The 15,982-nt window shown below is 41.7% G+C and overlaps 1 protein-coding gene across 1 annotated transcript in view; it reads right to left on the reverse strand.

Moving 5' to 3' along the window:
* Positions 1-5,107: 5,107 nt before the first annotated feature.
* The window catches only part of CCDC3 (coiled-coil domain containing 3), a 192,960-nt gene continuing 182,085 nt past the window's right edge, over positions 5,108-15,982 (reverse strand). The window contains exon 4 of the mRNA XM_045060874.1: positions 5,108-7,699. Coding sequence (XP_044916809.1) covers positions 7,424-7,699 — 276 coding nt within the window. The 3' untranslated portion in view covers positions 5,108-7,423. The remainder of the gene's footprint in view (positions 7,700-15,982) is intronic.

The raw sequence follows: 15,982 nt of genomic DNA on the forward strand, positions 1-15,982 counted from the left end.
TTTTGTTGTCTGATTGCTGATGCCAGGATTTCCAACACTATATTAAACAACAACAGTGAGAGTGGACTCCATGTTGTGTTCCTGATCTCAGGGGGAAAGCTCTCAGTTTTTCCCCATTGAGGATGATATTAGCTATGGGCTTTTCATAAATGGCTTTTATGATGTTTAAGTATGTTCCTTCTTTCCCGACTTTCTCGAGGGTTTTTGTTAAGAAAGGATGCTGTATTTTGTCAAATGCTTTTTCTGCATCTATTGACAGGATCATATGGTTCTTTTTTCTAATGTAATTTATTGTCAAATTGGTTTCCATACAACACCCAGTGTGCATCCCAACAGGTGCCCTCTTCAATGCCCATCACCCACTTTCCCCTCTCCCCCACCCCCCATCAACCCTCAGTTTGTTCTCAGTATTTGTCTCTTATGATTTGCCTCCCTCCCTCTCTGTAGCTTTGTTTTCTTCCCCCCATTCCCCTCCCCCTGGTCTTCTGTTGAGTTTCTCAGGATCCACATATGAGTGAAAACATATGGTATCTTTTCTTTTATTAATGTGATGTATCACATTGATTTGCGAATGTTGAACCAGCCCAGCAGCCCAGGAATGAATCCCACTTGATCATGGTGAATAATTCTTTTTATATTCTGTTGAATTTGATTTGCTAGTATCTTGTTGAGAATTTTTGCATCCAAATTCATCAGGGATATTGGTCTGTAGTTCCGTTTTTTTGCTGGGTCTCTGTCTGGTTTGGGAATCAAAGTCATGCTGGCTTCATAGAATGAGTCTGGAAGTTTTCCTTCCCTTTCTATTTTTTGGAACAGCTTGAGAGGATAGGTATTACCTCTGCTTTAACTGTCTGGTAGAATTCCCCAGGGAAGCCACCTGGTCTAGGACTCTTATTTGTTGGGAAATTTTTGATAACTGATTCAAGTTCTTCACTAGTTATGGGTCTGTTCAAATTTTCTATTTCCTCCTGTTTGAGTTTTGGAAGCATGTGGGAGTTTAGGAATTTTTCCATTTCTTCCAGGTTGTCCATTTTGTTGGCATATAATTTTTCATAGTATTCCCTGATAATTGCTTGTATTTCTGAGGGATTGGTTGTAATAATTCCATTTTCATTTGTGATTTTATCTACTTGGGTCTGGTTTTTTTTGAGAAGTTTGTTTTGCTTCTTAAACTCCCCATATGAGTGAAAGCATATGGTATTTGTCTTTCTCTGACATATTTCATTTAGCATAATATTCTTTAGCTCCATCCACAACATTGCAAATGTCAGTATTTCATCTTTTATGGTTTGGTAATATTCCCGTGTGTGTGTGTGTGTATCCACACACACCATATATATATACACAAGTATATATACTATATATATATATATATATATATCCCCCACATATATACAAATACCCCACCCCCCCAACACACTACATCTTCTTTATCCATTATTTGATGGACATTTGTGTTCTTTCCATAATTTGGCTATTGTAGATAATGTTGCTCTAAATACTAGGGTGTATCCCTGCAAATTAGTATTTTTGTATCATTTGAATAAATACCTAGTGATGCAATTGCTAGATCACAGGGTAGTTCTATTTTTAACTTTTTGAGGAAACTCCAGACTGTTTTTCCAGAGTTGCTGTACCAGTTTGCATTCCCATGATTGGTACTCTTTTTTCTCTTTGTTGAAATTTTTACTGTGTTCATCCATTCTTCTAAATACAGGAAGTAGCTTAATGACCCTTACTTTGAAGTCTTTATCAGGTAGATTGTTGATCTCTGTCTCATTTAGTTCTTTTCTGAGGTTCTATCTTATTCTTTCATTTGGGATACTTTCTTATTTCCTCATTTTGCCTGAATCTCTGTTTCTATTTATTAGGTAGTTCAGATAGTCTCCCTCTTAAGGAGTCACCTAGTGTAGATGTCCTGTGGGACCCAGAAGCACAATATCCCCTGGCTACTAGAGCCAGGCAATGTAGGGGTGTTTCCTGTGTGTGCTGCATGTACTCTCCTGTTGTGAGGCTGCAACTACTTCAGAATCACTGGTGGGGTGGGGTAATCCCAGGCCCAGGTGGCTGTCATGCCTGATTGCATCTGTTGTGGCACATTTTTGGGTGGGGCTGGCCCCCAACTGTAGCTACTTTTGGAACTTTGGTGGAGGGAGCTGTCAACCTGTTGACTCTGAGGCCCAGCCGAGGTGCTTGGGTGTGTGGGGCTCTCAGCAGGGCATGCTTCCTGGCATTAACAGTCTAGGGAAAGGACTCCTAAATGGTGACCACCAGCACTGGGATCAGGATGGCAGAATTAGATAGCAAAGATGATTGCTGTCAATATCTCAGTCCCTGGTGTTAGGTCCTGCTCCCTCTTGTGTTTCTGGCAGCCATTTGAAGGTTAGTGACTCTCCTCTACCTATGGTCTACATACTCTTTGATCTAGTGCTTCTGCCCTGGTTTCTGGGTTGTGTGCACAGGCCCTTTAAAAGTGGCTTTTCCTTTCCCTACAGTTCTGTAGTTTTCCTGGACGTATTCCCCATTCATTTTCAAAGCCATGTGTTTTGGGGTCTCATCCCTCCTGTATGAGACCTAAGGGCTAAGGTGCATAAGGTGGAGCTTGAATTTTTTGTTCCTCAAGGAAAAGTTCTGTACCTTTGAGATTCTTCCCAACCATGGAACTCCAAGCCTGGGGTGTGTCCCCCCCCCCCCCCGACCTTGGTGAGACCGTCTGCCTCTTCTACCTCAGTGCTGTCCCTTGCTGTGGAGGTTCTGTTCATCCAGTTTCTCAGACCCCTTCAGAGGACATTCTTCCATATATAGTTGTGGACTTATTGTGTCAGTGGAAGGATGTCAGAACACGATCTTTTTCTATACTACCATCTTGAACCTCCTCCTCTGGGAAGCAATTTTTAAAGTAGCAAAATAGACCCCATTCAGGAAAAGACTAGTAGGTATTCTTTTCCTGCTCCCTCTGTGCTGATTTTGATGTGACAGCTGGAGTTGAGTGTACCTGTGCCCAATAGTAACTTCCTTTGCTATAGCCTTGTAGGGCTTGTGGACACAAATCCCGTTGGCTTTCAGAGCTAGGTGTTTTGAGGGCTTGTCCCTCAGATGGGAGTCTTAGAAGTTGGGGTTCTAGATGTGGCATCCAAAGTCTTCTCTCAAAGAAAAGCTGGTATTCGGAGATTCTCTCCCGATTGTATGGCACTGTGCAGTGTGTAGGCACCACTTATGGTAAGAGTGTGCCTAAACCTTTTCTACTCACTTTGATATGGATGCATTTAGTTCCTCCAGTGTGTAAGACTTGCTCAGCTAATTTAAGGGTTTCTTTCAGATGGAATTGTTCCATGTGTCACTGTTCATTCAGTGTGTCTGTGGGAGGAGGGGAGTTCAGGAGCCTTCCATGTTGCCATCTTTAAAGTTGCCTCTATATTTTCTAAACTGTTTCTGAGGGTTTTTATCCCCTTAGGCTGGGGAGAATTGAGCATCGCTTGATAATAGGAGGAGTCCCTAATGAGGGAAGTATTTACAATAAAAAGAAAACATTGGAGGGGGGAGCTGGGTTTTGAGAGGAGAAATATGAATTCAAGATAACAGAAATGGGCTTGACGCTGGATGTGGTCAATAGGGATGTGCCTTCCTTTGGGGTGAAAGGGAGGAGAGAAGGATGGCAGAACTACACGGTGTGAGTGATATTCAAGGAAATTGGGGAAACACATTTCTGATGTGCTGTGTTTTCTTGGCAAATTTGGAGGAACAGCTTCTGATTGTGAGAAAAAGGGAGGTGGCTCAGAAAGGAACATGAAAAAGAACTGGAGATGTTGTATGGTGAGTGGAAAGGAGGGTAGAATTTAATATAGAATCCCACCAAATGTGCTCTTATTTCTGACATGCATTGGTCGGGCCTTTGTGGTGAATATTAGAAACAAAAATTATTCTTGTGGTGTCTCTTGAGTGCTTGCAGTGTGTCAGGAGCCAAGCTAAGCATTTAAATGAAAATTTTTATTCAATCTTCTGAACAGCCTTTGAGGTAGTAGTGTTTATACTTGCTAACCTATAAAATCAGGATAATAGTGAAATCAAGATGGAGTTGAATCCTTGATTGGCTACCTATACTGACAGTGGTCACTGTGCAATTCACTTAATCTCTTGAAAGTCCAGATTCTTAAGAATGAGCAACAGGATCACTATTTTATAAAATTATTAGAGCTAGTAAATGAGATAATATAGGTAAAAAAGCTGAATACTCTGAGTACTTGATCTTTTACACCATTTTAGAACATGGACTGTTGCTGAATGAACAATTTGATTCAAAGTCATTGTGATCTGAGTTTGTGTTCTCTCTCCCCTAAGGGAGATGGGACCTTGCACCACAGAAGGGACATTCCCTGTTGTTTCTCTTACCAGGAAAAGGGTGACATAGCCTGGTATATAAAAAAAAAAAAGCAGTATCAGTAGAAACAGTAGTCTGGAGTCCAACAAGGGCATTCACAAACAAACTTTGGAGACCTAAGGATCCACCCCACATTAGCTGTGGTTCACATGTTGCAGCTGTAACTCCTGGGTCTATAGTTGAAATATTCTAGATTGTGTCTGCCTCTCATTTATTTTGTGACTTTGGGGTTTGAGGAGGCCTATTGACTTTTCCAAAGTAGAACTAAACAGTGGTCTGCATCTCAGAGAGAAAGCTACAACAGGTTGGTTAAGCCTATACATTTTGGAGCAATTCTTGGATCCTTAGTGCATAAAAAATTTCTACTAGTACAATAAACAGTTGCAAGGGCCACAGTAGGATGACAAGGCAGCAGATAACTGGGGAGTTCCCTTTGGCAAGAGATTCAAATGTATTTTTGCAAACATTGATTAATGAAGCTACTTGTCCCCTAGGAGGAGCAGACCTGGATACCACTGCTTTTCTGCAGGTGTGTTGAGAGAAGGGAAAGAGGGGGGTGGGCAGACCATATTCCCAGGAGAACATCAAAGGCGATTTGAGCTCAGTCTCCTATGTGCCCCAGGTGTTACTCATAGATGCTTGCCCAAAAGGATCTAAAGTACTTCTCCAGGCCAAAGCTGGAAATACTAAAATCTCCCTGACCCACAAGAAACACACATCGCCTTACCGTTGTGGCTGAAATACTGCTCATATTTATTAAAAAGGTAGAACATAATGCATCTGTAGGGATCCAGTTCCACAGTTCTCAAAACACTAGCTGTAAATCACCCTTAGGCTTGTCATTCCCTTGGGTGGAAGCAACAGTGCTTTAATGAAATGGCCCCAGGAAGAATTAACCATTGTATCATGCTATGAAGAATACAGCTATAAAGGAGCAGCAGAAGCTTGGAAATGAAGCAAAAGCTGCCATTCCATCCAGTCCAGGGTGTAGACTTCTCCCCTTGAGCATCAGCTTGCCCCTCAAGTGGCGCAAGTCCAACCTCCCAACCAGCTGCCAGAGCAAGAACTTGGTTGTCCTACAAGCAGTGGAAGGGAGATCTGACAGTATAATTGCATTTCTAATGGAAAGGACAACATCATCAAGCACTGAAGTGTCTGGGGTGGTCTAGGGGGAGATTTCCTGATGAGGAACCTGCAGGTTCCATCTGGAACAGCACAGAAAGGAGACTTGTAGATTTGGAGGTCCATCAGAAGACCATCACAAGGCGGCCACTCAGCTACCTTCTGAGTAACACAACTGGGACTAGATCAAATGCTACTAAAGTAAGGGCTCAGATGTTAGACCTACTGGATACTGTTTTTACTTGCACTGTCTTTGAAGCTGTCTTTCCAGAGAGGGTGAAGAGTTCTGACTATGTACAAAACTGGATGCACTGACATGTGGACTCATGTGAAAACATTCCTCCCAGGATTGGACAGTCCAGGGAGGTGGAAAGTGCTTGGAATGCCTGGAACCATGTCTGATATTACTGGAACCATGTCCGGTATTTTCACTGTAGGCATCTCTGCCACAAGCATTTTCACTGCATAACACATTGGCCAGAAGGCAAGGTGGCCATAAAAGATAAAATAACAAAAAATAAAAGAGGAGCCTGAAAAAGGACATAAGAAATAATTTTTTCATGTTACATTAAGAGAGGTATTAGTTTTCCAAATACTGGGATGCACATTTGTAACTGAGCTTTGTATCGTATGATGAAAGCCTTCTAGATGTTGTAATGCTTTTCTAGCCGAGTTATTTCAACTCATGAATTACCATTTTGCATGATAGTATGGTATGCAATCTGACCTTACAGTCTTATTTCACACTTCTACTTAGTTTTGTTGCTGTATTTTCTATTAAGTCCATATATGTAGTTATCATGCACCATTTTAAGGCCACCATGTGTACTGGTCACTGTATAGCCCATTAAGAGGCCTAAGATTCATGCAATATAAAAATGGGAACTCTGTCAGTGGAGAAATTAAACCTGTCAACTAGTTATTTCATCTCTGACAGCAACGTTACCTTACAGCTAATGTGTTACGTGGCAAAAATGTTTGCCGTGAAAATGCTTGCGGCAAGACTCTGTAGAACTGCCTGGATGGGAAACTTGACTCCATGAGGTAAGGAGGTGTCTTTGCAGAATGGAAGTTAATAGTGTACTGGGTCAACTCACCTCAAAATCAGAGCAGCTAGATGGAGTTAATGAGCAAGCCATGTTAGTGGTCAGACTCTTCCAGCTCAGGAACATGCTTTGCTAAAACATGGCCATCCATAAAGGCAATTCCCCTTTAGATTGACCCATAGGTGTTCTCTTTAGCTCTGGGTAACTGGTGTTAGAAATCAGGTATAATTCATATTACTCAATTACCTGCTCCCCACCCCCACCCCCTGCCGCAACTCAGTACGCTACCTGTTAAGACCGCATATGAAGTCTTACAATGCCTCAGCTGTGAGGAAATGCTGGCAGGGGTAGGGACACCATGCACAGGTTTCTTTACAGGTATCCTTGGGTGCTTTGCAAGACTGCCATCCTCCTTCTAAAAATGTAGCAAATGAGACATCAGAAGGTTCCATGACTTGCTATAGATCCCTCCTCAGAACTAATGGTGGTCCTGGAGCTCTGAGCTGAGATCATACTGCTTCTCCTCTGAAATAAGGCTGAACCCCTGGGTTCTTGTGCAGCTAGAGATTCTAAAATGTTCTTTCCACAGTAAGTACACTTTCCAGGGTGGACAGGCCCTAGGCAAGCACGTGACACTCCAGGATCTTCCTGGCTCTGGACTGGCAAGCACCAGGCCTGGGAGCAAGACAGGGAGGGAAGGGAGCCCAGCAGCCAAGGAAATAAGCAAGACTTGCCCCTTTAAGCAACAAGGCTCGACCAAATTCATATTTAGAATTCATCTACAAGAGTGCACAGACAAACCTGCTATCCCTTCACATTCCCTGGTAAGAGGCAGCATGCTCCAGCAGGGCCAGGCAAGGCCACCGCTCAGTCCCTGCTACCCCCGCAGGTAGGTGGCAGCGGGTGGCTCCTGCCCCAGGGCATTAATGTGTGGGACGGCACCTGCTGCAGCCGCTAACTTCTCACTGAGCTTCTGGTTCACTAGCTCCAGGTGGCGCCCATTCTTCCGGGCCTGCCTCAGCGACCTCTTGACCTTCTTCACCCGATCCCGAAGCTGCTTGTTCCGCTTCTCAAGGGTGGCCACCTTCTGCTGCAGTTTCTTGACATGGTCCTCCTCCTCAAACAGGGCCTTCTGCACTGACGAACACATGAGCTGGGAAAGCAAAGGCCATGGGAGAGGCAGGTGAGTTTCATTATAACCTCCCCAGGGCAATTTTCCTGGGTGCTGCCAAGTACCCAACAACACAGACCCTGACCTAGCCAACAGCCCCAACCCCAGGATGAGGACTACCTTCAAGGCCCCTTCTCCATCTCACCCTGTGAACCCCGCCCTCATGGCAAATATAAAGCCCCTCTTTTGCTTTCGGTATTTGGGTACCTTCAACAATTTAATTTTTAAGCACAAGGGCGTTGTTTGTCTTTTTAAATGCTTACCAACGTGTATACTATTGATTCCCTGAGGGGGCTTGTGATCTTTCGCTTTTTGTGCTGATTCAGCAATTTTGTTCAATTCTAACCTGGATTTAAAACATTTTCCAGTCGAGTCAATGTTTGAGGATCGTCCGTAGAGGGCTTTCAGGGCATTTCTACTGAACGGGCGTTGTGTACAGTAAGCATCAGATAACCCCACTCTGGAAATTGTTCTGGTGATGGCAGAGACCATGAGAAAGAAAGAAACAGAGCACGAGCGAGGCAGGGGTAGAGAGAGAGGGAGACCCAGAATCTGCAGCAGGCTCCAGGCTCCAAGCTGTCAGCACAGAGCCCGACACGGGGCTCAAACTCGCTAACCGTGAGATCATGACCTGAGCAGAAGTCAGAAGCTTAACCAACTGAGCCACCTAGGTGTAAAACTGAGTTTTTGTTTCTTACCTAAGCCACCCTGGTTCTTTTTTTTTTTTTCTAACAGAAAAGATATTCTAAAGATCAAAACCCCAAAGTGGGGCACCTGGTTGGCTCAGTCGGTAGAGCATGTGACTCTTGATCTTGGGATCGTGGGTTCAAGCCCCATGTAGATGTAGAGATTACTTTAAAAAAATAAAATCTTTAAAATACACAAAGAATATAAATAAGATTCATACAAATTAGAGCTATAATGAATTGCTCTTTTTCAGATTGGTAAAATCAAAAAGTTAGTGTTTGCAGGAATAGGCACTTCTGTACTGTGAGTATAAAACTCTAGAAAAAGTGATTTGGATGGGGCGCCTGGGTGGCGCAGTCGGTTAAGCGTCCGACTTCAGCCAGGTCACGATCTCGCAGTCCGTGAGTTCGAGCCCCACATCAGGCTCTGGGCTGATGGCTCGGAGCCTGGAGCCTGTTTCCCATTCTATGTCTCCCTCTCTCTCTGCCCCTCCCCCGTTCATGCTCTGTCTCTCTCTGTCCCAAAAAAATAAATAAACGTTGAAAAAAAAATTAAAAAAAAAAAGTGATTTGGCTATATGTACCAAAATGAAAACTGCATGTAGCCTGTGACCTAGTCACTTTGGAACTTCATCTCATAGAAATACTCCCCCATAAGAGACTCTTAAATAGAACACACCGAGGGTTGATGGGGGTGAGGAGGAGAGGGGAAAATGGGTGATGGGCATGGAGCAGGGGGGCGTTTGTTGGGATGAGCACTGGGTGTTGTATGTAAGTGATGGGGGACTCCACCCCCAAAACCAAGAGCACACTGTATGTTAGCTAACCTGACAACAAATTTTATTTAAAAAAAAATACTCCCCCCTGGGGGCACCTGGGTGGCTCATTTGGGCAACTGACTTCGGCTCAGGTCATGATCTTGCGGTTTGTGGGTTGGAGCCCTGTGTTGGGCTCTGTGCTGACAGCTCAGAGCCTGGAGCCTACTTCGGATTCTGTGTCTGTCTCTCAATAATAAATAAACATTAAAAAAATGAAAAAAAATACTCCCCCATGTACAAACATATATACAAAAACAAATAATACTGTGAAGACATCTCTCATTTTTGTCCCCTCATCCCACAACAAAAATTGACCATCCATCCCTAAGCAATAGTGCCTTTGAGAGAGCTATGGGATCCAGCATAATATGCCAAAGGACCCAGGAGAAGCATTGGCGACTCCATGTTATCAGGTAAGAGGCAGAGAGACCTCATTCTTACCTAGGAACCCTGCCGTGATCCATGAGACAGTTCCAGCCTCTCTCACTCAGAGGATCTCAATATATTTCTCTAAGAATACCTAAGTAGGGCTGATAGGTATATGAAAAGGTGCTAGACAGCACAAATCATTAGAGAAACGAAAATCCAAACCACAATCAGATATCACCTCCTACCTATTAGAATGGTTATTATGAAAAAAACAAGAGACAGGGCACCAGTTCAAGACAGTGACATAAGAGGATCCTGGACTCCTCTCCTCCCATGGACACACCGAAGATACAGCCACCTAAAGAACACTTTCCTCTGAAAGACATCCACAAACTAGTTGAGTGACTCCGGCATATTATAGAAACAAGCAAAGATCCCACATGGAAATATGTACAAGAGGCTGACACACTTGTCATCAACCCCAACCCTAGTGCCACCCCCACAATTGGGAGGGAACTCACAGCTCTGAGCTTCTCCTTGAGGAGCAAAGTGTTTGAACCCCCTATCTGGCACTCAAACTTTTAAGATGTGTACCTGAGAGATGAGCCCCTGCAACAGGTAGCTTTGAAAGTCACCAGAGCTTGTGTCCATGATACTCACAGGCTATACAAAACTAAAACCATTCTTAAAGGCCTAATGGCTACCATCCTAGTACAGGGCCTAGTACAGAGGCAGCAGATTGAAAAGCACCCAATCCTTCGGTGTAAGAGGCATATTTGTTTATCTCAAAGTTTTGACCTAATAAGCAGGCTTCTAATTTCACACACAACAAAATGCCTACTGATAAGACTCTCCCAAGAGAGTGGAGGCCAGTGGGAGTCATCTTCACATTCTCCCTCCGTCACCAGCGTCCCCAAGAAAGGAGTTGGTGTACACATCTGGCACCCTGGCTTTTGTGTCTGACACACAGGACATGTCCTTTGAGAGCATGGCATATGTTCAGGGGTTCATCATGACCACGACAACCAAAGAAACACTTCTTAACTGTCTATCATCACAGAGCTCAGCACAGAGTGAGCAGACAAAAATGCCCATCTCTCCCCTGAAAGAAATGTATCTATAAACTTTAAAAGTTGATACCGGAAGGTCTGGCTTCCAATTGGCACGAATCCAGATGCTGACTGAGATCTGCCCCTTTGAGACACTAAAAGGTCTTGGCATAGCCTCCACCACTGGGAGCTACTAAGAATAAAGTAAGCTGCTTGGACAATCACAAATGCTGAGAGACAATCAAGAGCTAAGCCAGAGGAGAATAATATGGTTTATCTCCAACATGAGGCCATTCCTTCAAGACTGGGAGACTTGGTTATTTTATCTAATGCATAGAAACCAGTACAGAGACCTAATGAAGAAACGGAGTAATACGTTCCAAACAAAAGAACAAGATAAAACCCCAGAAAAAAGACCTTAATGAGGGTAAGTGATTTACCTGACAATAAGTTCAAAGAACAGTGATAAAAGATGTCCACAGAGTTCCCAAGAATAATGCATGAACCAGGTGAGAATTTCAACAAAAAGAAAATATAAGTACGTACTTAATGGAAGTGACAGAGCTGAAGAATACAACACCTGAACAGAAAAATACTACCGAGGAGTTAAACAGCAGACTTGAAGAAACAGGAAAAGGATCCATGCACTCAAAGACAGGTCAGTGGAACTTATACAATTAGTACAGCAAAAAGAGAAGAGATTGAAAAAGAGTGAAAATAGCTTAAGGGACTTACGGGACAACATCAAGCAAACCAACATTCACATTATGGGGTCCAAAAGAGGAAGAGAGAAAGAGGCAGAGGACATACTTAAAGAATAATGGCTGAAAGCTTCCCTAGCCTTTGGGAAGGCAACAGGTGTGCAATTGCAGGAAGCACAGAATATTAAATAAGATGAACCCAAAGAGATTAGCACTGAGATACATTAAAATTAAAGCATCAAATTTAAAGACAAAGAGGAAATCTTAAAAAACAGCAAAAATAACAAAAAAATTATTATGTATAATGGACTCCCCCCAAACATAGGACTATGAGCAGATTTTTCGGCAGAAGTTTTGCAAGCCCATAGAAACTTGCATGGTATATTTGCTGTGCTTTACAAATACTGCATTTTCTACCAGTTGAAGATTTGTGGCAATTTGTTGTATAAGTCTATTGGTGCCATTTTCCCAACATTTGTTCACTTTGTGTCTCTGTGTCACATTTTGGTAATTCTTGAAATACTTTAAACTTTTTCATTATTATATGCCATGGTGATCAATGATCTCTGATGTTACTCTTGTTCTGGGGTGCCATCAACCACATAAGAAGGTGAACTTTGTGTGTTCTGACTGCTCCACCAACTAGCCATTCCCATTCTCTTTCCCTCACTTTGGGCCTCCCTATTCCAAGACACAACAATAGAGAAATTAGGCCAATTTATAACCCTACAGTGGCCTCTAAGTGTTCAAGAGATATGTGAACATCTCTCTCAGTTTATATCAAAAGCTAGACATAATTAAGCTTAGTGAGGAAGGAGTGGCAAAATCTGAAGCCTCAAGCCAAACCTCTTACACCAGTTAACTGAGTTGTGAACGCAAAGTAAAATTTCTTGAAGGAAATTAAAGGTGCTAATCCAGTGGATACACAAATGATAAGAAAGCTAAACAGCCTTATGGCTGATGAAGAGAAAGTTTTAGTGGTCTGGAGAGAGGATCAAACCAGCTATAAGATCACAGAAAGGTCCTAACTCTCTTTAATTCTTTGAAGGCTGAGAGAGGTGAGGAAGCTACAGAAGAAAAGTGTGAAGCTAGCAGAGGTTGGTTCTTGAGGTTTAAGGAAGACACCATCACCATAACATCAAAGCACAAGGTGAAGCAGCAAGTTCGGATGTAGAAGCTGCAGCAAGTTATCCAGAATATCTACGTAAAATAATTAATGAAGGCGGCCACATAAAAGATTTTCAATGTAGATGAAACAGTACTCTATTGGAAGAAGGTGCCATCTAGGACTTTCATAGCTAAGGAGAAGAAGTTAATACCTGGCTTCAAAACTTCAAAGGACTGACTGATTCTTTTGCTAAAGGCTAATGAAGCTGGTGACCTTAAGTTGAAGCCAATACTTATTTACCATTCTGAAAATCTTAGGACCCTCAGGCATTATGCTACACCTACTGTGTTTTATAAATAGAACTAAAAAGCAGGGTGAACACACATTTATTTACAACATGGTTTACTGAATATTTTAAGCCCAGTGTTGAGACCTGCTCTCAAAGAACAGACAATTTCTTTAAAAATACTATTGCTCACTGACAATGCAACTGGTCACCCCATAGCTCTGATGGAGATGTACAATGAGATTAATGTTTTCATGCCTGCTAACACAACAGCCATTCTGCAGCCCATGGATCAAGGAATCGTTTTTTTTTTTAAAGTTTTACTTATTTACTTTGAGAGAGAGAGAGCACGTGCAAAGAAGGGGCAGAGAGGGGCAGAATCCCAAGCAGGGATTCTGCTGTTGACAGCACAGAGCCCAATGAGGGGCTCCATCTCATGAACCGCAAAATCATGACCTGAACTGAAATCGAGAGTCAGATGCTTAGCCAACTGAACCACCCAGGTGCCTCTCAAGAAGGCACTTTATATTTCAATCTAATTGCTAAAAATACACTTTATAAAGATTTAGATGCCACAGATAGTGATTCCTCCAACGAACCTGGGTAAAATAAATGGAAAACCTTCTGGAAAGGATTCACTATTCTGAATTTTTTTTTAACATTCATTTTTGAGAGACAGAGTATGAGTCAGGGAGGGGTGTAGGGAGAGGGAGACAGAATCTGAAGCAGGCTCCAGGCTCTGGGCTGCCAGCACAGAGCCCAAAACAGGGCTTGAACTCACAGACTGCAAGATCATGACCTGAGCTGAAGTTGGATGCTTAACCAACTGAGCCATCCAAGTGCCCCAGGATTCACCATTCTAGATGCCATTAAGCACATTCATGATTCATGGGAAGAGGTTAAAACATCAACATAAACAGAAGTTTGGAAAAAGTCGATTCCAACCCTCATGGATGATTTTAAGGGTTCAAAACTTCAGTGGAGGAAGCAACTGCAGATGAGGTGGAAATAGAAAGAAAACCAGAATTAGAAGTGGACCCTGAAGATGGGACTGAATTGCTGCAATCTCATGATAAAACTTGGATCAGGAGTTGCTTCTTATGGGTGAGCAAGGAAAGTGGCTTTTTGAGATGGAATCTAATCCTGGTGAAGATGCCGTGAAGATTGCTGAAATGACAATAAAGGATTTAGAATGTGACATAAATTTAGTTGAGAAAGCAGCAGAGCAGGATTTGAGAGGATTGACTCCAATTTTGAAAAGGAAGTTCTACTACTTGGAAAATACTATCAAGCAACATCATATGCTACAGAGAAATCCTTCATGAAAAGAAGTCAATCATTATGGCAAACTTCATTGTTGTCTTAAGGGAATTTTGCCAGTTACCTCTACCTTTTGTAGCCACTCTCCTGATCAGTCAGCAGCCATCAATGATTACTACTCACTGAAAGCTAAGAAGATGCTTAGTAATTTTTAGCAAAGTGTTTTACAATTAATGTATACTCATTGTTTTTAAGATATAATACTACTGTGCACTTAACAGACCACAGTACAATGTAAACATAACTTTTATTTGCACTAGAAAACCAAATGCTTCATTTTACTTGCTTTATTGAAATATTCACCTTATTTTGGTGGTCTGGAACAGAGCCCACAATATCCCAGAGGTATGCCTATAGATACAAAGAGAAGAAAAAAAAACCCTGCCAACCAAGAATACCCTACCTAGCAAAACTGTCCTTTAGAATGGAAACAGAGAGTCTTCCAGACAAGTAAAAGAAGAGTTCATCACTACTAGACCCACCTTTCAAGCAATATTAAAGACTGTTTTTCAAGGTGAAAGGGTAACAATATATGAAAATCATATCATCAAATCAGAGAGCAAGAGAAAAAGAAAGGAATGGAGGAATTATAAAACAACCAGCAAACAATGAACAAAATGGCAATTCATACATATAATGGTCCACATGTTCCAATCAAAAGACAAAGAGTGGTTTCATGGATAAAATACATGACCCATCTATATGGTGCCTACAAAAGAGTCACTTCTGCTTTAAGAATACACAGACTGAGGGTGAAAAGATGGAAAGATATCTATGCAAATGGAAATTAAAGGAAATCTGGGGTAACCATACTGTTATTAGAAAGAATAGAGTTTAGGGTAAATGCTGTAATAAACACAGATAAAGGAATCAATTCATCAAAAGGATATAAAATTTGCAAATATTTACTTACCCTATACAGGAGCACCTAAATATACAGAGGAAATATTAACATACCTAAAGGCCAAAATACACAGTAATACAATAATGGGGGACTTTACAATCCCCCCATCAAAAATGAATAGATTATGCAGAGGAAACAATAAGTAAAATTCTACTTAAAGTACATGTGAAACCAGATAGACCTAACAGATATATACAGACCATTTCATGCAGAAACAGAACATACATTCTTCTGAAATGCTCATGGAACATTCTCCCTGATCAATCCTATATTTGGCATCACATCATACATCTTAATAAATTAAAAGACTGAAACCCAAATATCAAGCTGCTTTTCAAACCAAAATAGCATTAATTATAAGAAAATTGGAAAATTCACAAATATGTGAGATTAAACATACTCCTGACCCATAGGTCAAACAAGTAATCAAAACCAAAACACAACACCAGAGGCCCCTGGGTGGCTCAGTTGGTTACAAGTCAGACTTCAGCTCAGGTCATGATCTCACAGTTCCTGAGTTTCAGCCCCACCTCAGGCTCTGTGTTGACAGCTCTGAGCCTGATTTGGATTCTGTGTCTCCCTCACTCTCTGCCCCTCCCCCACTCGTGCTGTCTCTCAAAAATTAATAAACATTGAAAACAACAACATACCAAAACTTACAGTAAAAAGTTTCTGTATTTACAGAAATACAGTAAAATCTGAGAAACAAGAAATCTCAGATAAACAACCTAACTTTACATCTCCAGAATCTAGGAAAGGAAAAAAATACAAAGTCTAAAGATCGGACCAGAAATAAATGAAATAGAGAATAAAAAGGCAACAAAAAAGATTAGTGAAACTAAGAAGTGATTTTCTGAAAAGATAAGCAGAATATGCTAGAAATCAAAGAGATATTACAACCGTTACCACAGAAATACAAAGGTTTTTAAGAGACTACTGCGAGCAATTATTTACTAAAATTGGACACTGGGAAGAAATGGATAAATTACTAGAAACATACAACCTACCAAGATGAATTTATGAA

Source organism: Felis catus, chromosome B4 (assembly GCF_018350175.1).
Source record: "Felis catus isolate Fca126 chromosome B4, F.catus_Fca126_mat1.0, whole genome shotgun sequence".
NCBI classification, from domain to species: Eukaryota; Metazoa; Chordata; class Mammalia; order Carnivora; family Felidae; genus Felis; species Felis catus.